At 43.0% G+C, this 24,256-nt stretch overlaps 1 protein-coding gene across 1 annotated transcript in view; it reads left to right on the top strand.

Annotated features, from left to right (window-relative positions):
* The window catches only part of LOC139436271 (uncharacterized), a 34,357-nt gene extending 26,175 nt beyond the window's left edge, over window positions 1-8,182 (top strand). The window contains exons 3-4 of the mRNA XM_071207444.1: window positions 4,028-4,138; window positions 4,591-8,182. Coding sequence (XP_071063545.1) covers window positions 4,028-4,138; window positions 4,591-4,729 — 250 coding nt within the window. The 3' untranslated portion in view covers window positions 4,730-8,182. The remainder of the gene's footprint in view (window positions 1-4,027; window positions 4,139-4,590) is intronic.
* Window positions 8,183-24,256: the final 16,074 nt, after the last annotated feature.

The following is a 24,256-nucleotide window of genomic DNA, read 5'->3' as shown; positions in this document are numbered from 1 at the left end:
CCCTTGCCACAGCGCGGGCATGGTGTGGGGGGGCCTCTTGGTCTGTGCAGTGCTACGGCAGGGCGGGGAGCTGCCTGTTGAGGGCACTCGCGGACAAAATGACCGGGCTGACCGCATCGAAAGCAGGCAGAAGTGGAGGCAGATGACACAGCCATGGTGGAAGCGAAGGCAGCAGTAAGTGCTTTAGTCTGTGGGTCAATATCTCGACAAGCCAATACCCATTCATGTATTGGCTTATCACGGATAGGAAGAATAACGGCCCGGAAAGGTGCAAGGCACCCATCGAGAATGAGTTTTTTTGCTAACACAAACTGAGCATCTTCGTTAATAATTTTCCGCTGGCATGCTTCTAAAACGCGTGCGACAAATGCTGGAAAGGTTTCTTGCGAGTCTTGAAGCATTTGCGTAAATTTGGTGGACTGCTTGGTAGAAACTAAAGAGAACGATCGCTGGACAAGAGCTTTTACTCGGTGCCAAAACCCTGGATCTATGTTTATATAAGAACGAGGGTCAGCATAGTTGTTAATTCTTGTGTAGGCGTCAGCTGGATCTTGGATACCCGCCTGGACATTTTCTACCACTTGCTTATCAACAGCTACTTGATAGTAAGCACGCCATTCAAGGAACTGGCCTGGCGGAAGGATGGAACGGGCTAGAGAAATCCAGTCATAAGGAAGAGCAAGTTGAACCCCTAACTCTTCTATTAATTGTTGGACATATGGGCTACCTATGCCGTCTTCTTTAACAGCTTTGCGAAGAGTTTTAACTTCTTCGGCTGTGAAGGGAAGCCAAGTCTGAGGGCGTTGCTGCGTGGGCAGTGGGTTGAGCGGGTATAGCTGGGGGGCGGGAGAATGTGCTTCGCTAGAAGCAGGTGGGGAGCTGCTGCCATACGGTGGTGGCGAGGGATGAACGGTAGCGGGAAACAGATGAGAGAATGATGGCTTAGCAGCGTCAAGGCGGCAACAAACTGGCGGCGGGATATTTTTGGGCGCTGGACAAGATGGCGGAGCGGCGACGTCACTTTTAGGCGCCTGCCAAGATGGCGATGTAGTTACGTCATTTTTGGGCGCCGGCCAAGATGGCGGCGAAGTCACGTCATTTCCGGGGGCCGGCCAAGATGGCGGCGAAGTCACGTCATTTCCGGGGGCCGGCCAAGATGGCGGTGAAGTCACGTCATTTCCAGGGGCCGGCCAAGATGGCGGCGACATTATGTCCGGGGCAGGGCCGGAAGATGACGAGACAGGGAGGGGCGGGTAAAGGTGAGAGGAGGCGCCTTTGTTCCTGCAGGCGGGCTCGGACATAGGTGAAGAAGAAGCCGGAAGTGCACCATTTTGGGCAGAGGTGGAAGAAAAAGGAGAAAGTCCGCTATTTTGAGGAGCTACTGAAGCGGCTTCTGCGGGCCGTGGGGAGCGCGGGCGGGGAGGTTCGCGCTCGAGAGCGGCGGCGAGCTGGTCAGACAGAGAATTTGGGTCGCCAGGATCATCGGGCTCATAGTCATTGGGTTGCTTAACTGATTTGTCTCAGATGGCTTCTGACGGTGCACCAAGGAGACAGGCGCGTATGGCTACTAGAGCAGGCAGCAGGCCGTGCGGAAAAGACCGCTTTTCATGCTCTATGGCGGAGGTGACTCGATCTATGAGTCGAGAGTATGTGTCTGGGCTCCAGAGCTGGCAGGTGGCAAGCCACAGATTAAAAGGGAGGAGCAGGTCCCAGTATTTTTGGAGCTGTTTCAGGGAAACGCGGACTCCATTGGTATCAAGCAGGGCGGCTAAAAGCCGAACCTGAGGGGTATGGTGTGAGGAGAGAGAGGTGCCCATAGTGGGAGAAGAAAAGACGGCGATGGGGTCCCTACCTGGAGAGCTGAAATGGTCGCCAGTAGACAGCAGCAGCAGCAGAGAGGGGCCGGAGGGCGGTGGAAGGAAAGGATCCCGGGCGAGCCCCCTGCTGAGTGTTGCTATTCCAAGTTAGCAACCCCTGCTGTGGGCTGCTACTCTAAGTTAGCAACCTACGAGGACCGGGCGGGCTTCCACGGCTCGGCGGTGAGCCCCTAGGCCAATGCGTAGGCCTAGGTTCTCCAGGCGTGGGGGACGCGCGGTAAAAACCACGGAGACAGCCTGTGAGAATGAGCTAGTCTAATTTTATTGCGGAAATACACTTGATTATATAAGGTCGGGTCAAGGGAGGGGTAGGAATTGGGGCGGGTAAACTACAGGGCGGTAGTGGATAGGCGGAACTGTGCAGGCAGCTATGAAGTAGGCGGTGATTAAGAAAGCGGGCAGATTATGAGTTGGCTAAGTGGACGGGACTGGCGGGAAGGATAGCAACGGCTGGAAAAGGGAGATAACAAAGGCTAGGAGGAGGGGTGAAGGGAGGCAGCAACAGACTTCAACTCCTATACTCTGACTTATTGGACTTACCCCTCTCAGCTAACTTGGAGTTGAAGAATGTCAACCACCACACCATGGAGCCTTGAGTGCCTACAACTGAAAGCAGGAGGATTGCATCCAGTATCCATGTGGAATCTAAGCCTCCTCTTGACATAGATGTGCAATGGACACAACCAATCCAAGGTCCACAGAGAAAATGTGGCATTGGTGTGGGAAAAGTGGCCATGGTGGCTGCTGGGTGCGGGGAATGGGAGGAAGAGATGAGATGCGGAGGCGTTTTCCGGACTTGGAGTTGTCCTGGGTGGTGCTTCAAGGACAATTACCGGACATTGTAGATCCTCCCAGGGCCCACTGGATGGAACGTGGGAGAGTGTGGGCTATGATGTGGACCATAGCCATGGGATGCAGCGATGCCCAGAGATATACTTACCAAATGCAATGGATATGTCATGATGATGGGAGAGAGTGTTGCTGTGGGGGAGTGGTGGGGTGGGGGCGGTGGGGTTGAATGGGACCTCATATTTTTTTAATGTAATATTTTAAAAAAATGAATAAAAAAATTAAAAAAAAAAAAAAAGGGCAGGTAACCTTCTTACTCCACAAAAGGAGTCTGAGGTTTGGATTTACGTGAGACGTGTTGGATGGCAATGTTCCCTACGCTCATGCCTTCTGGTAAAGCTTTAACAACTTTGAAAGGTTAAAAAAAAAACTGGGTTAACAGCAAGCAAGCAGTTCTTCCCTTTGGTCCTGGAATGATCCTGGACTTTGTGTGAACACTGAATTGGACTTTTAAATCTGTTTTTCAGTCTTAGTTAACAGATAGTTTTACAATGATGGGACGAACGAGCTTAGATCTTTCATTCCACTCCAGTAGTAATGAGACACTGGAATGAGACCACCTAGGAGGATAATGAGCAAGAGAAGGCATATTTTTATTGTTGAGCACCTGTAGGTTGGCAGAAAAATCCTGCGAAAAGCAGCATAGAACTCTCCTATACCCTCGTACAGTTCTTCCTATTAACATTTTGCGTTAGTGATTGTACATGAAAAAAATAAAATAATAAGTGTATACTAAATAAAAAATTTTTTTTATTTAAAAAAAAAATAGGTTGGAATGGTTCCTTTGGCCTCTGCTCTTTCCACCAAAGGTGGGGGAGGGTGCAAAGGTCCAGGAAGCCTTTTGGTGGCAGTACAGGAGGGCACAGCTGACCTGATCCACGGAGAATTGAGATCATGCTTTTCACAATCAGGAACTCAGGTCTGTTTTGTGTTCATTGCATTCTACAGTTGTGTGCTTTCTGTTTTCCCTAACGAACCAACAGTGAAGTAGCTTTGGCATCAAGGTCAGGGTACAAAAGTGAGGAGAAGAATATTCTGCCCTTTAAATAAAGCAAATGTTTGCAGCATCCTGCTGAAGTGGGCTCCCAGCTTTCCACAGGCGGCACTGCTCAGGTGTCCATCTTGTCAGCACTTTGTAGGTTGTAAGTTACAGTTCACATTTAGGCCCTGACGCTGAAGATCTGGTTTGGGAGGGACCTGGGGAAAGGGTGAGACAGGAGGTGCTTCCACCGCAGGGTTGGGGGAGACCTAGTCAGCCCAGAAGCCACAGCCCTAGCCTTCCTCCCCGCCCCCACCCCCAGGTTTGCCCTTGGAGAGTCCCTGGCGGCCATGGTGGATGAGACCTCTGCAAAAACTGCCTACCTGGCTGGAGAGGGGCTGTTCACATTCAGCCTCAATATCAGGTTCAAAAAGTGAGTAAGAATCTTAGGGTTTTGTCCAAAGTCATGGCTGTTTTCATCAGGGGTGAGGTGGCCGTCCCTGCTAGGAGCACCCTGCCTGACACTCTCCTCACCCAGCCCAGTCCCAGGCAACTCCCTGGCCAGAAGGTGACTTCGACATATGCTCTGGGAGCAGGACCCGAAGCCCTGAGCCACTTATGGGTCCCTTGCTGGGGTTGGGAAGGAGCGACGAACAAAAGGATGGGGGCTAGAAGGGTGGAAGGATGGGAGGACAGGGGTTCAGATGAGGCTGGGCTATGTGGGCTCCTGTCCCAGTCTGATCCCCGTGGGTTTTCTGACTGTATTGAATGTTGACATGGAAACTATTGAGGACCACAAGATTTACATTTCCTGCATCACCCAGACCAGAGACCATGCTCCACTAGCCTCCAACTCCCACTCTGACCCTGCTTCTGTCTTTTCAGTACTGACCACTCATCACTGTGGAAAAGGAAGAGGAAAGAGTCAAGGAAGACCCAGAACTTCTCCCTGAGTAGACGGAAGATTGGCATGCCCGTTGACAACATCAGGAAAGCCTGGTGGGGGACTCGTAGGGTAGAATGATGTGGAGGCTGGGGAGGCACTTTGTACTCTGGTTGAGTGTTGGGACCATAGAGTCAAACAGACCTGTGCTCAAATTCTGCCTTTTATTGTCAACTCTAGAACATATTGATAAGAATATCTATTGCCCATTTTCTATGGGTCAGGCATTCTGGTGAGCTCTCCACATGCTTTATTTCATTTAAGCCTCAGGGCAACTCTTTGAATTAAGTGTCCTTAGTGTTCCCAAAATTACAGATGAAAAAACTGAGCTGTAGCGAGATCAAGTAGTTTGTCCAAGGTCACACAACTTTTGGTCTAACTCCAAATAACTCCCTTAGCCAAAAAGCTACTGAGTAGACAGAGAAGTAGTCAGAAAATCAGATCTGAGAACCAAGACTCCTCACCAGAGCAAAACAGACCCTTCCTGAGAGGCAGCAGAGGATGATCGTTCAAGAGTCAGACTCAGGAGCCAGAATTGCTGGGTTCATATTCTGGCTTTGCTTCTTGCTGGTTCAGTGTCCTTGAGCAAGTTCTTCAGCCTCTCTGTGCCTCAATTTCATCGTCTGTAAAATGGGAATAGTAATAGAATCTACTGTCTACGGTTGCTCAGGATTAGGTTGTTATACCTATAGCCCTAGAATAGTGCTGAATGTACTGGCAGCACTATATAAACAGTGACTGTTAACTGTCCTGCAATTTCTTCTAAGTTCAGGAAGTTGAAAGAAGAAAGACAAATCCTGGGTGTTATATGCCAGGAGATACTACAAAGCCTCATGATTCATCACCCAACCATCAGATCTCCCCAGGTGGACCTTGTTTTTAATCAGTTGTGTGAAGCAATATTTTGTTGAAAGAACAAAAGGTTTGGAGTCAGAAAGACTTGGGTTGAAATTCTTGCTTCTCCACCATTGTGTCCTTGGGCAAGTTACTTGACCTCTTTGAGCCTCAGTTTTCTCGTTAGTAAAAGAAGCACAACAGTGAGCATCTGGCAGGATTATTGGGCAGAGAAAGAAGGTAATTACATAACTATGGCAGGCGTGTTTGTTGCATCTCAGCCACATGCACAGGCAGAAGTGAAGCTGCTTATTCTTCAAACACTTGCCCAGGAAGCGAAGTCAGACCTTTGGTACCAAATTAGTGAAACAGTAATAAGCACAGTCTCTTTTGCTAAATCTCTATCAAATTGACACTTCATGTTGATTCCCATAAAAGTTCTCTGCATTCTGGTTTGTCAAGTTATGAAACAAGGACCCAACTAAAAATTTTCTGGGCACTTCCTACAGGAAACTTAAGCTTTAAAAATATTGCAGGTAGTGGTTATGGTTGTACAGCACTGAATGTCATTATCACCCCTGAATTGTACATCTGAAAGTGGTTAACATGGGAAATATGTTGTATACATGTTACTGTAGTGGCAGCAGAGAGGTCAGTAATCATGCATTGAAGGCTAGGATGCAGGAATTTTCTGAGAAGGAATATTTATTACAACCAGCCGGGCCTGGTGGACTCCTGTCCAAAAACTGAGCCCTGAATAAGATTTCCAGGACCTTTTTATGCAGAGGATTCAGGACCAGGGGTCATGCGGCGCTTTGGCACAAAGAGGACTTTTTTTGTTAGTTTCTTAGGGTTTAGGGGTTTGTTTGGATACCAGGTAAGCTTGAATTAACATATCGCCCACATTCCATCTGGATGTAAGCTCAAATACACATTCAGTTTACATCCTTCCTAAATACACAAAGCCTATAGAGTTTATATCACTTAATTGGCTTTTGCGAAACTAGGCAAACTTAGATACAAAATTAAATAAGTTTGAATATACGCATATATACGTACAGGCTATATTATTCACCCCTTTGATGCCTGCTTAAGTTTGTTAAACTTTGGCGTAACTATTTTCAGTGTTAAGACATTGATGGCTGTCTGTGTTTTTGCCACATTATTTATTAAAGTGCATACCCTAGCTATTATTAAGGGCAGGAAGTGGGGAAGTATGATGAGCACATGGGAGTTTTAGCTGTTTACTGTTTTGATTGCTTATTTCTCCCATTAATTTTCCAGGAGGGTTTATTGAGAAAGTCCTTGGGGAATATCCGGGCTTCTCCTGGCTTCCAGAAGAAGTCTTTGTTCTGAATGGCAGAATCTTGGGGGAAGGGTCTTCCAGCAGCCATCTTGAGGGTTATTGATGCTCACTTGGACTTTTTGCCAGGTTCCAAATACATCTACTGATTCCCTATCTCACTAGCCTGCTTTATTCCCCCCTCAGAGAGCTTACACCTTTAATCTTAAAGGGGTGCTGAAAGGAGATGATCTTGCTTCTGGAGCTACTTCTTGCTGGTTAGGGGCAGTAGCTTCTACCTGATAAGGTGTAAAATCCTCTCTGCTTTCTAGGTTGGAGGAAGATGGATCTCGAATCTTGGGCAAAGCTGGGTGAAGTTTCCATATGGCTAATAAGATGCGGATTCTGGAAGAAATAAACTTAATTAGAATTTTGAGAATATGTAGTTTTACTAAGAGGATGTTGGATAAAAGGTCAGGTGCCTGCAAAGGCTATATTTTTCCAAAGCTGGTGGGAAACAGTATTCTTCCTTATTTTATGCTGTTGGTTAACTTTAGAAAGAAATTGCAATAGATAATGGGGTTACATATAAACTGCCAATTTTAATTTTTTATGGTAGGAGAGAAGAATGGGAAGAGGCACTGCTCTTTTAGTTAAGTTAAAGGAGACAAAAACAGACAAGGTCTGGTTTGCCTTCATCCTAGCAATAGGCACGTGGGTTAGAGTTAGAGGGAATAGTTGTCTTTGACATAGACACTACTTAGCTGTATTTCTTGAAGAGGTATTTTAGGCCGTCCAGTGACTGGCACTCGTATATCCCATCAGGTGCTTCTGGTGAACGGGCACTTTCTTGGGCAGCTGGCTTCACTCAGGATCAGTGCACCAAGCCAGATACTCCTTTAACTTTAATAACTATGAGAGTGATTAGAACTACAGAGGAAAGTTGTTTTTGTTTTACGTTTTACATTTTTGGCTTTAATTGAGTAATTCCTAGTAATTTTTTGGACTGTTTTTGCCAGGCTTTATTTTTTGAAAACCCATTTGGCTAGGCTGGTTAGGGCATCCTTTCCCAGATGAGTGGCTTGGTGAAGTCCATGAAGGACCTTCCACTGCACTGCTCCTGGCAGGTAGACGAATATCCTTATCAAGCTACCCATCAGTTTCCAGGGTGAATCCCAGGCTAGCCGCCCTGGTTTGTTTGTCCTGGGTATACTGTGGAACTTCAAGGACTGGTACAGGTGCTGGAATAAGGGGTGGGAGGGAAACCTGGATTCGTGCTGCCCCTTTAGCAGCTGCGTCAGCTCAAGCATTTCCCTTTGCTATAGCAGTGTCTGTTTTCTGATGCCTGGATAATGCATAACTTCTATTTCTTGAGGTAACAGTACAGCTTTTAGTAAATCTAGAATTTCTTGCCTGTGCTTAATGGGTGACTCACTGTTAATAAGCAAGCTTCATTCTTGCTACACACAGAGTGAGCATGAAGGACAAGGAAAGCATACTTAGAGTTTGTATAAATATTAGCCCGTTTCCCAGCTGCTAACTTTAAACTTCAGGTAAGGTCAATTAGCTCTGCTTTCTGGGTGAAGTTCTAGGGGGAAGAGTTTTGGCCTTTCTGGTTTTAAATGGAGAAACCACTGCATAGCCTGTCTTTTTAATTTCTTCTTTAATAAAACTGCTTTTATCTGTGAACCACTCAATGTTTCAGTTCACAAGAGGCTCATCCATTAAATCTGGTATGCTTGAGTAGTTTTGGTTAAGAGTCTCAAGGCAGAGGTGCAGAAGGGGTCCCTCAGGATCTGACTTTGGGCCCTCTACAGGTAATAGTGTGGCTGGGTTGAGAGTTTGACATACCTTTATCTGCACTTGGGGGTTTTTAGTAATTGAGCCTGATATTAATTAACTGGCTACCTGTAAGCCACTGGTGGCCTCTGGCCTCAAGCACATTCTTCACTGGTGTGGGGCAAAGACTGTGAGAGGTTGCTCCCAAGCTAATTTGGTGGCTTTTTCAATTAAAAGGGCTGCTGGCCCCACTGCTCTCAAGCAAGGTGGCCATTCCTTTATCTTATAGACATGTTCAGTAACTACTCAGAAAATGAAGTTGATCAGGACTTTTAACATGTTCAGTGTCCTTCTGCATATGATTTAATAGAAATATTACCATAATCATCAGACACATATTTAGAATAGGATATAGGTACAGTATTTAATATTAATTAATATACTGCTCAATGCATAAGTTTTCCTTGAGCTGCAATTAAAAGCTTCAAGTTTCAGGTTTGCAATAGCATACATGCATGTTATCTCTCCATGGGAGCAAGCTATAGTACCAATTGTTTTTAATTGTACTCGCAGTACACTTAAGTGTACTCACAGTACCCTGGTATTCATTGCTCCATTTGGTATGTTCTTCACAGTTGCTGCAGCACCGTTGACCCTAGAGAGAAGCTAGGAAAGTAGGTTTCAGTATTTCACCGGCCTGGTGCATAGCACTCTTTGGCACTATGAAACAGTGCCAGTCCAGAGGTGATATCCATTGTACATTTGGCTGTATCGAGCCATCATTGGCTGTTGCAGGAGTTTGAAACTGTAACATAGTTTCCATCGATTTCAGAAGCACAACCAGAGATGTAGTAGATACCTTTATTGTTTTAGGGGTCAGTGACCAACTTAGGCAATAACTCATATGGAGAGACAACCTGCAATGAATTGAAGCCTGGTTTGAATGCACAAGTGTGTTTGGCAATGCTGAAGTTTATCTTTTGATTTTTATATGCCTTTTAAACATTTTTAATGCAATGTGTTATATATTAAATGAAATTTTTAGTACCTTTGCTTTTTACTTCCACACTTCTATCATAAAGACATTAATTACACAGGTATTTTATGTTAGCAGTAGAGGAAAACCTATTTTTCCCATTTTTAAAATGAAAACTGAAGATTCCCAATGGAATTAAGGTAACTTTTTATTACCACCACTTGAATATGCACATTGAGGTGACTTCCAGACAGGTTTTACTGCTATAAAGTTACTTTTTCTCATTAATATTAGTTTAGGTTTCTAGTTAATAATGGCTTCTTAGAACTAGCCATGTAAATGTTTCCGTTTAGAATATGCTTTTATAAACTCTTTATAATTGATAACAGCCACAAAGACTGGTTAATTTACCTAAGATTATAATTGGCAAATGATGGGATTTACTTTATTCATTTAAAAGAGGGCAGATCTACATTTTCTTCTTTAGCTTAATTTCATTAAACATGAACTTATAACTTTAATCATTTTAAAGATTTAATACATATAATGTTAATTTATTAACTTGGTATTTTATAAACCAAAGAGATAACACTCAAGCTAAATAAATTGAAACTGTTAGTTTACACAAAGATTTTTTTAAAAAATTTTTCCAGGGGGCTAAACCCCTTGTTAATACAAACTGATTCTTAATTCCTTCTGTTTGGAAGGGTTTTGATCTGTTACACCAAGCCCCTCCTCAGAGCTCTTGCAGAGAAGGCCCTGGGGGTTGGGTAGGTGAAGGAGCTCAGGAAAGCCTTTCCCCTTTTTAATAGTTGCTATATTTACATTTTTATTACTTTTCTGTTTTAGCCTAATTTGGACTCTAGGGATATTTATCACATATATAACTGCGTGTCTAATTTTTTAACAATTTGAATGGAGCTTTTTAAAGAATTATTTGTTAATTTGATATCATCATCCCGATGTATGAAGATATATACTGAGCAAATAGGCAGATGAATAGTTTGACATGGAAACACAACTTATTTACTTAAAACTTTCATTCTTTTACAAAACAAGTTTAACTGTAAAACAACATTTGGAATATCTCCCAGAAGGCTTTTTCTAAGTTGCACTATGACCTTGCAGTTTTGCACAAGAATTTCGTGTTTTCTTTTAATTAATGGCTTATAACCAAAATGTTCCCAATGCTTTAGCACAATTTTCCATCTCTTTAGAACTTTATATTTTACCTTGATTTCAGCAGACTCTCCATGAGCAAGACCAATTACATGTATATTCACTGAGGAAGTTAAGGAGACATGATATGAGGTTTCTGGGCCTTAGATCTATCTGTTCTCTTTTATATGCTGGTTTAACTGGAATTCAGGGTTTTATACAGACACTGCTCTGTGGCCATGTGGACCAGCAGTAGGCAGAACTTCCTGATTCCTGACAGGAGACGCTTATGGGGAATTTGCTGGTATGACAGAAGCCGTGTTTATTATTTTAGGAAGAATGGAGACACCTTTTTAGTCAACTGACCTGGCATCCCAGAGTTCCAGCCTAACAAAAGTTCACCATTTTACATAATTTAATATTACCATCTGGAGGTATGAAAATATATACTGGGGGAAGTGGATTTGGCTCAATGGATAGACCTACCACATGGGAGGTCCAGGGTACAAACCCAGGGCCTCCTGAACCCGCATGGTGAGCTGGCCCATGCACAGTGCTGATGCACACAAGGAGTGCCACGCCACACAGGGGTGTCCATCATAGGGGGACCCCACGTACAAGGAGTGCGCCCCATAAGGAGAGCCGCCCAGCGCAAAAAATGTGCAGCCTGCCCAGGAGTGGGCTGAACACACGGAGAGCTGACGCAGCAAGATGATGCAACAAAAAGAGACACAGGTTCCCAGTGCCGCTGACAAGAATCTAAGGAGACACAGAAGAACACACAGAGAATGGACACAGAGAGCAGACAACTGGGGGGTCAGGAAGGGGAGAGAAATAAATAAAAGATTAATCTTTTTAAAAAAAGAAAAGATATACTGGTACTGAACAAATAGACAAGCACCGAAGAGGTATGCACACAGGGAGAAACATAGAGTTCATTAATTTGACCCCTAATTCTTACTCTTTGGTATGGTTGTTTCCAAGCTTTCCATCATTTCCCATTTTTTATTTTTATAACTTTTAAGATTTTCAACTGTAGCTGAGGGGACTCACACAGAATTAATTCACAACCCCTGGGGAAGTGTCGTGCTTTCAGACACACAAGCTATGGGAGGGGGCTCATGAGGGGAACCTCTAACAGGACTCTGCCTACCCTTCCTGTCTACAAAACAAGCTCAATTGCAACCCAGCATTAAAATTTAAAGGCTTATTTCTGGCCAAACTTTTCTGTCACTCAATTTATATTCGGAACAAACTTTTTTACAAAAACCAATCCACCTTTTTTGTAACCAAGAGCCTCCAAATCAAGACCAATTCTTCAGGACGCATCCCAGCTGGAAGCCCTGGGATAGCGACAAGGGAGTGGGACTTCAACCTACAAAAGCTCGCACTACCGCCAAACCTTTAATTTGCAGTTTACCAAAACCAAACAGCAGGTCGGTGTAAACCCCCAACTCGGATGAAGAGCCCCGGGGGTGCCTTCACTGCTCTTGACCAGATGAGGTCCCCACAGAACTGTGGGTTAGGACTCTGCTCTTGCCCCGCAGGAGTCTGTTTCTGCGTCCTACTTGGTTTCCGCAGTCACACGCACACAGCCAACCGTTTGTTTTGTTTTGTTTTTTTCCTTTTCAGACCTAGAGAAGGCGGCTTCCCCCCAAACTTTTGGGGAGTACTAGGGTCCTCTCGGGAGTCAATCAGGCCCGCCTTCTAACGTTTACAGTTAGGCTTTTCCTACACTATGCCTGCAGGGGAATTACCCATCTGGCGAGCAGAGTTCTCCTCTTTCCGTTCTCAGGATTTCCTTTAGACTTTTTGGCGCCTCCAGTTTCTTCTGGGAGGGCTCTGATGGAGCCCAAAACCTCTTTCTGGACTAAAGGGGTCCAGGGGCGCCCTGGGCTAGGGATCACCTGGGCCCTCCCGACTTCCTCAGATCTCTGGCCTTCGCAGCGATGCCGGAAGAGCCCCCTGAAACGTAGTGGCCGCAGAGTGAAGTCGGTGACCACATATTGAAGGCTGGGATGCAGGAATTTTCTGAGAAGAAAGACTTAGTACAACCGGGCACACCCGGCAGACTCCTGTCCAAAAAATCAAGCCCTAAGTAAGATTTCCAGGCTCTTTTTATGCAGAGGATTTAGACCGGGGGGTCATGCGGCACTTTCGGCATAAAGAGGACTTTCTTGGTTAGTTTCTTAGGGTTTGTTTGGATACCAAGTAAGCTTGAATTAACATACCACCCACATTCCATCTGGATGTAAGCGCGACTACACATCCAGTTTACATCCTTCCTGAGTACACAAAGCTGATAGAGTTTATATCACTTAATTGGCTTTTGGGAAACTAGGCAAACTTAGATACAGAATTATGTAAGTTTGAATACACACATATACATGTACAGGCTATATTATTAGCACAACTTAATTTTTTTTTATTTTTAAAATTGAATTTTTAATTTTATTTTTTACTTTTAAATTTTTAAAATTTAACTTAATGAGCCTTAAATCAATTGTGTTCATAGCAAGCATTGATCTTGAGGTCAGAAGACCTAGGTTCTACTGTGTAATGTGGGGCAAGTAACCTAATTTTTATGGGTTTCCAGGCATCACTTGAAAATTGGGGAAAACTATATCTACCCCAAAGATTTTTGTGAGGATTCAATGATATAATATATATCCTACACTCGTCCTTTCCTGCCTTTTCCCTATTAAAATGGACTGAACCTCCCTCTCCCCTCTGAGGTTCATCCCCTCCCTGCCTTCTAAGAGATTTCCCTTCATCAGTCACCTGCTCTCCTCTGTATCTTCTCTCCATCACTATCACTACTAGTTCATTCACTCATTCCCATCACCATTTATATATGCCTTGTTTCTCTCACTAGGAAAAAAAGAACTCCTTCAAATCCATATCTTCAAATTTTTAAAAGATATGACCTCACCCATTTTCTCATTATCTCCCTGTTCTTTTTTTGTCTGTATCATGCCTGCAACCGTCCACTAAAACTGCTTTCACAGAAAGTACTGAAATCCTTCCTCCAATGGGCAATTTTTAGTCCTTCATCTGACCTTTCAGCAGGACTCTTGGTGGACGTTCCCTTGTATAAAACACTCTTGCCTTATATATATATATATAAGGTCTCTGACTTAGTTTGCCAGAGCGGCTATAACAAAGGACCACAGACTTGTTGGTTTGAACAACAGAAATTTACTATGGTTCTGGAGGCTTGAAGTCCAAAATCAAGGTGTCAGCAGGGTCATGCCTCTTCTCAAAGGGGAGAATCCATTCCATACCTCTCCCCTGGCTTCTAAAGAAGGTGGGTCCTGGTGGGTGGATAGAAATCTATGGCATTCCTTGGCTTGTGGCAGCATAACTCAATCTCTGCCTCCATCACGTGACCAGCTTTCTCTCTGTCTCTTTGTCTCTGTCTGTTAGTGACTATGTCCACATTTTCTCTGCTTATAAGGACACCAGTCATATTGGATGAAGGGCCCACCCTAGCTAGTTTGCCCTCATCTTAATAATGTCTAATAATGTTTTCAAAGATCCTATTTCCAAATGAGTTCACATCCACAGGATCGGGGCTTAGGACTTGAACATTTCTTTTTGGGGGACACAATTCAATCAGTTTCATCTTCTGATTTTCTTCCTGCCTCTCAGGCTTATTCTTTTTTTTTTTTAAGATTATTTATTTATTTCTCTCCCCTCTTCCCGCCACAGTTGTTTGTTCTCTGTGTCTATTTGCTGCGTGTTTTTGTCTGCTTCTGTTGTTGTCAGTGGCACAGGAATCTGTGTTTCTTTTTGTTGCGTCATCTTGTTGTGTCCATGTGTGCGGCGCCATTCCTGGGCAGGCCGCACTTCTTTCCCACTGGGCGGCTCTCCTTACGGGGCGCACTCCTTGCGTGTGGGGCTCCCCTACGCAGGGACACCCCTGCGTGGCACGGCACTCCCTGCGCACATCAGCACTGCGCATGGGCCAGCTCCACACGGGTCAAGGAGGCCCAGGGTTTGAACCGCAGACCTCCCATGTGGTAGATGGACGCCCTAACCACTGGGCCAAGTCCGCTTCCCGTCAGGCTTATTCTTATTCTCCTTCTCAGCATCTCATCTCCCTCTTCCATACCTTTTATGATGGTCTTTTTCAAGGATATTGCCCAGGCCCTCTTTTCTTCTTCACACATTAACTCTATCCCTGAGGGATGTCATTTATCATACTCCCTTCCACCATTTAATTTCCGTGAATATATTGACAGCCCTACTTGGATGCTGCACATGTCTAGCAAACTCAACACAAAAACTACACTCATCTTTTTCCTTCCCCACGCTACCCCTACCCACCAATTAAAAAGACGACCGTTCAGGATTCTTGCCTGCAAACAATGAAATTCATTCATGCTTGTTTAAGCAGAAAGGAAATTTTATTAAAATAGCCCCAAATCAACTTCAGTTTGCCCCACTCCAATCCATGAGCTCCATTAAAAAGTGACCTTTCTAAAATGCATTCCTGAAAACCCTACAGTGGATTCCATTTGTTCTTAGAACAAAGGTCAGACCCTTAGCAGATGCTGTCAGTGCCCTGTCCACTTCCCCTCGGCCCACGCTGGGGATCACCTACAGACTGTGCCCACACACACCAACAGCTTCCTGTGTGTCCCGGCCTGATGGCAATCTTTGAGGAGCTCAGGGCAGGCCAGAAGTGCCAGGGAAGTAAGGCCCCCAGGAGCAACCAATGAGGGACCAGAGTGCTGGATAAATGCCCCAATTTCTCAGACTTGGTGCTAATATGGGCTCTGTGTAAGGGCTGTATATTTCTTCATGAATAAACTGGACTGTGTGTGTAAAACAATAAGAACTGCAGCCCTGCCTTTTGTAACCATGCCAACCACTCCAGTCCCAGAAAACCAATTAAGTGATATAGGCTCAATCGACTTTGAATATTCAGGAAGGATGCAAGCTAAATATATTAACTCAAGCTTACCTGGAATGTGGGAAATATGTGTTAATTCAAGCTTGTCTTGTACTCAAACAAAGCACCATTTTTTTAAAATTTTATTTTATTTATTCATTTTTTAAAAAATATTACATTCAAAAAATATGAGGTCCCCATTCACCCCCACCGCCTCCACCCCACCACTCCCCCCACAGTAACACTCTCCCCCATCATCATGACACATCCATTGCATCGAGTACATCTCTGGGCATCGCTGCACCCCATGGCCAATGGTCCACACCATAGCCCACACTCTCCCAAGTTCCATCCAGTGGGCCATGGGAAGACATACAATGTCCGGCAATTGTCCCTGCAGCACTACCCAGGACAACTCCAAGTCCTGAAAATGCCTCCACATCTCATCTCTTCCTCCCATTCCCCGCACCCAGCAGCCACCATGGCCACTTTTTCCACACCAATGCCACATTTTCTTGATTATCAACCACAATAGTTCATGAATAGAATATCATTAAGTCCACTCTAATCCTTACTGTATTCCTCCTTCCTGTGGACCTTGGCTTGGATGTGTCCATTCCACATCTATGTCAAGAGGGGGCTTAGATTCCACATGGATACTGGATGCAATCCTCCCGCTTTCAGTTGTAGGCACTCTAGGCTCCATGGTGTGGTGGTTGACATTCTTCAACTCCATGTTAGCTGAGTGGGTAAGTCCAATAAATCAGAATGTAGGAGCTGAAGTCTGTTGAGGCTCAGGGCCTGGCTATCATATTGTCAGTCCAGAGATTCAAATCCCCTAGATATATCTTAAACCCCAGCACCAACTACAATTCCAGTAAAGTAGCATGAAAGTCTTGTGAAAAGAGATCCCATCTGTGTCCAGCTCCATCACGCAGAAACACCAGCTTCAAAGAAGGGCCAACTGACATGGCAGTGAACTCCATCTGCCATGACCATAGAACCTGTGGGTCTCTTTAGCCCTCAAAAGGCCAATATCTGGGGTTGTATCTACTTTATCTATCTCTGAGACTCTGCTCAGGTGTGCATAAGGGCAATCCTTCTGACAACCTCCAGACTCTTTTTTAGAGACTCATAGCCATATAAACTCATTTGTCCTTTCCATTTCCCCCTTACTTTAGGTCAAACAGCATTTTAACTCCTGTTTTTATATGTAGACAGGGATATTCTGCTGATCTGCATTGAACTTTTAATTCAAGGTCATTTTCTAGTTACGCCATCAGCTAGTACTTGGTAGTGATCCCTTGGTGCCAGGGAGGCTCATCCCTGGGTGTCATGTCCCATGCTGGGGGGAAGGCATTGTATTTACATGCTGAGTTTGGCTTTGAGACTGGCCACATTTGAGTAACATGGAGGCTGTCAGGAGGGAACTCCCAGGCACAGTGCTGCTCTAGGCCTTGTTCTTATTTCAGGTATATAGGCTCACAAGCATAGTCATTAGTATCAGGGGGTCACTGTTGGACCCTCATTCCTTCCTGGTCCTTGCCATTGCACCTGGGGGAGTGCCATTGCTCCCCTAGGGACCTTGACTGAGCCCCCCCAGCCAGGAACCCAGTACCCCCACCCAGCTGTTGTTTTTAATTGTTTCCACTATGAGTATAGCCAAACATTTCCATGCACCCTGGACACATGCCCTGTATAACTCCCTGTCAACCATATGTCCCCTGTCAATAACATCCCATACCAGTATTCCTCTGCTCCCATTGTTGAACCACTCTATGATTCAAAACTTCCTGAAAAGTGAAGCCCAATATAATGTCAAGTTCCCTTACTAGTAAAATGGAATATAGCGATGAGTTTAAAGGTTAGATATAGAATACTTATTGATTTGGAAAAATTCTACATCCTATTTTTTTCTTTTCTTTTTTCCTAATTATTGAGCTTCTCTTCACAGGAGCCCCAGATCACAGTAATTCATATATACAATATACAGTGCTCCTACACATCCACCATAAAACCTTTTCCCTTCCACAGTGATAATCGTTTAACTTATTCATATCATATTTACTGAAACTGATGTACAGACTCTGAGACAATAGCTTTCAAACAAGGTGACATCTGTGCTTACATTGTGGTCCATACTTTAGGATATACAGTTTTCTAAATTTTTTAGTTATCCTATGTTTTACATTATGGCTTACATTATTAATCTGTCGTCCCCTATATGTTTTTGGTGTAATATTACATGTTTTATATTCATCCTTGTGTACTCTCGCGAAACTCCTCTCTTGCCCCCACATTTACCTCGGTTCCATCCATTCAACATTCATTTTCCCCTCCCCTTGGGGCCCACAGCGACAGCCAATCTCCATTTCCCGAGGAGCCACTTCCAGAGATACTTGCAACAATGTTCAGAGCCTGACTTGCTCAACTGCCCTAATGCCCTGGGAGCCACCCTTTCTCTCAAGAGATACAGTTCCCTCTATTTGATGGCATTAGTCCTCCCCAGGATGTGGGTCCACCCCCACTCTCACTACTTGGGTCTCTACCCAATGGTACAACCCACCCTGGCAAAATGAGCATTCAGACATTCCCCAGGAGACCGTCCCGCATCAGACCATCCCCTCCAAGCATCCTAAACAGGTAACCCTCCTAATTATATTTTGATATGATTTTCTCAGCATTTTGCTCTCAACCAACACCTGACACTCTCCTATGTTCGTATGTTGCCCCTCCCTCCCCTCAATTTTTGGGCAATATTACCCATCTGCCCATCCCGAGCCCCCCTCAAACCCGCAAAGCCCCACCCAAAGGCAACCCCTTGCCCCCATTTTATCTCCTTTGTGCTCATACTTACCGCCAGCTCATCATAGATTCCACCCATGCAGACGTCGACTCACATCCTTCCTCCACCCCCTGATTTCCTGTAAGCCTATCTTCCAGTCTCTAGCTCTCTGAGGCAGCTTGCTTATTTCATATCATTGAGGTCATGTAGTATTTGTCCTTCAATGCCTGGGTTGCTTCACTCAACATAAGGTTCTCAAGATTCATCCATGTTATCACATGTGTTTGTAGTGTATTTGTTCTTACAGCCGAGTAGTATTCCATTGCATGTATATACCACATTTTATTGATCCACTCGTCTGTTGATGGGCATTTGGGTTGATTCCAACTTTTGGCAATAGTGAATAATGCTGCTATGAACATTGCTGTACATATATCGGTTTGTGTCCTTGTTTTCAGTTCTCCTGGGTATATACCCAGAAGTGGTATTGTTGGGTCATATGGCAAATCTATGGTTAGTTTTTTGAGAAACAGCCAAACTGCCCTCCAGAATGGTTGGATCCTTCTGCATTCCCACCAGCAGTGGATGAGTGTTCCCCTTTCTTCACATCCTCTCCAGCATTTGTATTCTTCTGTTTTTTTTCATAGCTGCCAATCTTATGGGAGTAAGATGGTATCTCATTGTAGTTTTGATTTGCATTTCCCTGATAGCTAGAGATTTGGAGCATTTTTTCATGTGCTTTTTAGCCATTTGTATTTCTTCTTTGGAGAAGTGTCTGTTTAAATCTTTTTCCCATTTTTTAAATGGGTTGTTTATCTTTTTATTTTCAAGATATAGGAGTTCTTTCTATATGCAAGTTATAAGTCTCTTATCAGATATATGGTTGCCAAATATTTTCTCCCATTGTGTGGGTTCCCTTTTTACTTTCTTGACAAACTCCTTTGAGGTGCAGAAGGCTTTAATTTTGAGGAAGTCCCATTTATCTATTTGTTCTTTTGCTGCTCATGCTTTTGGTGTGATATTCATGAAGCCATTTCCTATTACAAGGTCCTGTAGATGTTTCCCTACATTGCTTTCCAAGGTCTTTATGGTCTTGGCTCCTATATTTAGGTCTTTGATCCATCTTGAATTGATCTTTGTATAAGGTGTGAGATGGTAATCCTCTTTCATTCTTCTACATATGGATATCCAGTTCTCCAGGCACCATTGTTGAATAGGCCATTCTCTCCCAGTTGAGAGGGTTTGGTGGCTTTATCGAATATTATATGACTATATATATGAGGATCTATATCAGAACTCTCAATTCAGTTTCATTGGTCTGTGTGCTTCCTCTTGTGCCAATACCATGCTGTTTTCACTACTGTAGCTTTGTAGTATGTTTTGAAGTCAGGTAGTATGATTCATCCAATTTCCTTTTTCTTTTTCAAGATGTCTTCGGCTATTCGGGCCCTCTTTCCTTTCCAAATAAATTTCATAGTTAGTTTTTCTAGTTCCTTAAAGAATGCTGTGTTGATTTTTATTGGGATTGCATTGAATGTGTAGATCAGTTTTGGTAGGATAGACATCTTAATAATATTTATTCTTCCTATCCATTAAGAGGGGATATTCTTCCATTTATTTAGGTCTTCTTTGATTTCCTTGAACAGTGTTGTGTAGTTCTCTGTGTATAAGTTTTTTTCATCTTTAGTTAAATTTTTTCCTAGGTATTTGATTTTTTTATTGACTATTGTAAATGGTATTTGTTTCTTGATTTCCTCCTGAGCTTGCTCATTATTGGTGTACAAAAATGCTACTGATTTTTGCGCATTGATCTTATAATCTGCGACTTTACTAAACTCATTTATGAGTTCTAGAAGCTTTGTTATAGACCTCTCAGGGTTTTCTATGTGTAGGATCATGTCATCTGCAATAATGAAATTTTGACTTCTTCCTTTCCAATTTGAATGCCTTTTATATCTGGTTCTTGCCTCAGTGCTCGAACAAGTACTTCTAAGACAATGTTAAATAGAAGGGTAGACAGTGGGCATCCTTGTCTTGTTCCTGATTTTAGAGGGAAGGATTTTAGGATTTCTCCATTGTAAACAATGTTGGCTGTAGGTTTTTCGTATATACTCTTTATCATGTTCAAAAAATTTCCTTGTATTCCAATCTTTTGCAGTCTTTTTATCAAGAAAGGGTGCTGTGTTTTGTCAAATGCTTTTTCTGCATCTATAGATATAATCATGTGGTTTTTTTCCTTCAATCTGTTTATATGGTGTATTACATTGATTGATTTTCTTATGTTGAACCATCCTTGCATACCTGGAATGAATCCCACTTGGTCGTGATGTATAATTCATTTAATGTGTTGTTGAATACAATTAGCAAGTATTTTGTTAAGTATTTTTGCATCTAGGTTCATTAGAGAAATTGGTCTGTAATTTTCCTTTCTTGTGGTGTCTTTGTATGGCTTTGGTACTAGGGTAATGTTGGCATCATAGAAGGAGTTAGGCAATGTTCCTTCTGTTTTGATTTTTTGGAGTAGTTTCAGCAGGATCAGTGTTAGTTCTTTCCAGAATGTTTTGTAGAATTCACCTGTGAAGCCGTCTGGCCCTGGGCTCTTCTTAGTTGGGAGGTTTTTTGTTTTTGTTTTTTTTTAAATTTTTTAATTTTTTATTGACTTTGTAATAATATTACATTAAAAATATATATGTGAGGTCCCATTCAACCCCACCCCCCCACCCCCCCTCTCCCCCCCCCCCAACAACACTCGTTCCCATCATCATGACACATCCATTGGATTTGGTAAGTACATCTTTGGGCACCTCTGCACCTCATATACATTGGTTCACATCATGGCCCATACTCTCCTCTATTCCATCAAGTGGGCCCTGTGAGGATTTACAATGTCCGGTGATTACCTCTGAAGCACCATCCAGGGCAGCTCCATGTCCCGAAGACGCCTAGTTGGGAGGTTTTTAATGACTGATTCTATCTCTTTAATTGTGATTGGTTTGTTGAGATCATCAATTTCTTCTTTCATCAATATGGGCTGCTTCTGTGTTTCTAGGAATTTGTCCATTTCCTCTGAATTGTCATTTTTGTTGGAATATAGTTTTTCAAAGTATCCTCTTATGATAGTCTTTATTTCTGTGGGGTCAGTGGTGATATCTCCTTTCTCATTTCGTATTTTGTGTATTTGCATCTTCTCTCTTTTTTTCTTTGTTAGTCTCGCTAAAGGTTTGTCAATTTTGTTGATCTTCTCAGAAAACCAGCTCTTGGTCTTGTTTATCTTTTCGAGTGCTTTCTTATTTTCTATTTCATTTAGTTCTGCTCTTATCTTTGTTATTTCCTTCCTTCTTCTTCCTGTTGGATTACTTTGTTGTTTTTTTCTAATTCCTCCAAATGCGCAGTTAGTTCTTCAATTTTTGCTCTTTCTTCTTTTCTGATATATGAATTTATGGCTATAAATTTCCCTCTCAGTACTGCTTTTGCTGCATCCCATAAATTTTGGTATGTTGTGTTATCATTTTTATTTGTTTCAAGGTAGTCATTGATTTCTTTTGAGATTTCCTCTTTGACCCACTGTATTTCTAAGAGTGTGCTGTTTAATTTCCATATCTTGGTGTGGAATCTGGCCCTCTGGCCATTGCAGATTTCCAGGTTTACTCCACTGTGGTCAGAGATATTATTTTGTATGATTTCAATCTTTCTGAATTCATTAAGCCTTTCTTTGTGGCCTAGCATATGGTCTCTCTTGGAGAATGATCCTTGTGCACTTGAGAAAAATGTATATCCTGCTGTATTTGGGTGCAATGTTCTATATATGTCTATTAGATCCAGCTCCTCTAATATACTGTTCAAATATTTTGTTTCTTTAGTGATTCTTTTTTGAGATGTTCTGTCCAGAGTTGATAGTGGTGTATTGAAATCTCCCACTGTAATTGTAGATGCATCTATTCTTTCACTTAGTTTTTCCAGTGTTTGCCTCATGTATTTAGAGGCGCCCTTGTCATATGTTTGAGCGTTTTGCATTGTCATTCAGGTCCCTAAGTCCTAGCTGGATTTTTTCTATCTTTTTATCGTCCAATTCTACTATCTGTTTGATTTCCGATGTACTGTCTTCCACATCACTAATTCTCTGCTCTGCCTCTTCTAGTCTGCTGATATTTGCTGCAAGTGTATTTTTGATTTCTTGAACTGTGGTATTCATTCCCATCATATCTGTTATCTTTTTGTGTATGTCTGCAATTTCCTCTCCAAGTGTTGTCTTCATGTTGTTAACCTCTTCCTTTACTTCATTAAATTTGTCTGTGATAAATGTTCTGAAATCTTTAATTACTTGTGCGAAGTTCTGCTCCCCTTCCTGGTTTTTAGTTTGTTCATTGGATTCAGCCATGTTTTCCTGATTATTGGTTTGCTTTGTAGATTTTTGTTGCTGTCTGGTCATCATTTTATCCTGACGGGCTTAATCAGTTCCTTAGCTTCTTTGTCTAGTCTTGGAGATTAATTAGCTGTTGTTTTTGCATAAGTGTTATATCTTCTCTTTGTCACTTTGTTCTTCTCATTCTAATTTCTTATTGCTGGTTGAGTTCACTTTAAAGGAAAGTATTAGGGCCAGGGAAAGGCAATTGTGTAAGCAAGGAAAAAGTGTGAAGTAGTATTGGTGATAAATGTTAACAGAGCAACAATATGAGATCTGGGAGGACGGATATTAGATTCATGTAAGTTGTGTAGAGTTATAGCAGTAGGTAAAGTACTTATAATGAGGTAGTCAACTGAATATGGGAGGAATATGGTATGAATTAAAAAGCTATTGTTTTTGTGTGAGAGGGAAAGAGAAAAGAAACGCAATAGTTTCAAGAGTGGATAAAAGACAGAAAACAAAACAAATGTATTAGAAATTAAGAGTTAGACACTTTGGGGATCAAAGAAAGGGAGGTGGGATATAGGAGAGATAGTAGATGATGGGGGATATCAAGATGTAGGGAAAGGGGATAGTGTAGGTAGCCAAAATCAATTCACACTGAAATGAGGAAATGGAGGATCAGGAAACCCAGCAAATGTGAGGTGTTCCCTGCAGCACCTATTGTATAATTAAGATAAAATAAAATAAGAAGAAAATGAGGGACAAGAGAGAGAAGAAAGAAAAAAAAAGAGAGAGGACAGGAAGAAAGAAAAAGGGGTTTGGTAAAGGGAGGGGAACTAGTAGGGAAAAGAAAAAAAGATATAGAACAACCACAACTGCAACGACCACAACAACAATAACAACAAAAATCCCCCTGAATAACTGAAGAAAAAAAAAAAAAAGACTTGGGGGATATGCTGAGAGAAAAGACTAGGAGATAATGTAATGTTAGTAATCAGGACATTTAAAAAAATAAAAATTAAAATAAAATAAAAATACAAACAAAACAAAAGAAAAAAGAGAAAATGCAAACGTTGAGGGCTAGGACATTCAAGGACCTCAGATGGACCTCAGGGCATGATGGATTCAGCGAAGGAAAGTCTGAGATATTGAAGACTCAAGAGGTGTGAGTCTCTGGGGTGTGGGCCACCCGGATTTAGGGGACTCAGACCTGGCAACCTCAAATCTGGTTAACAGGGAGCCTGAGAGCACCGCAGTGCAACACAGCCTTCAGGGATCCCCGCAGCTGGGTGCCAGCCCTATGGGTGAAGTCACTTCCGCAAACTCTATCTTATGTTTCTGAACTCCGCAATTCACTCACTCACTGGGGTCTATTCTGTGGATGTATCACCAATTCGGCTTCAGGACAGCTCCCACCCTGTAAACCCCCGGAACAGCCACCTGGGGGCGCCTCTACACTGCAGCCAATTTAATGATGCAGATCAGTAGACAGGCCCCGGGGTGGGGCTCCAGCTGGAAACGCCGATAACAGAGTCCAAAACCGAAATTC

Source organism: Dasypus novemcinctus, chromosome 13, assembly GCF_030445035.2.
Source record: "Dasypus novemcinctus isolate mDasNov1 chromosome 13, mDasNov1.1.hap2, whole genome shotgun sequence".
NCBI classification, from domain to species: domain Eukaryota; kingdom Metazoa; phylum Chordata; class Mammalia; order Cingulata; family Dasypodidae; genus Dasypus; species Dasypus novemcinctus.
The sequence above is the reverse complement of the archived record's forward strand: the minus strand, read 5'-3'. Positions and strand labels throughout refer to the sequence as shown.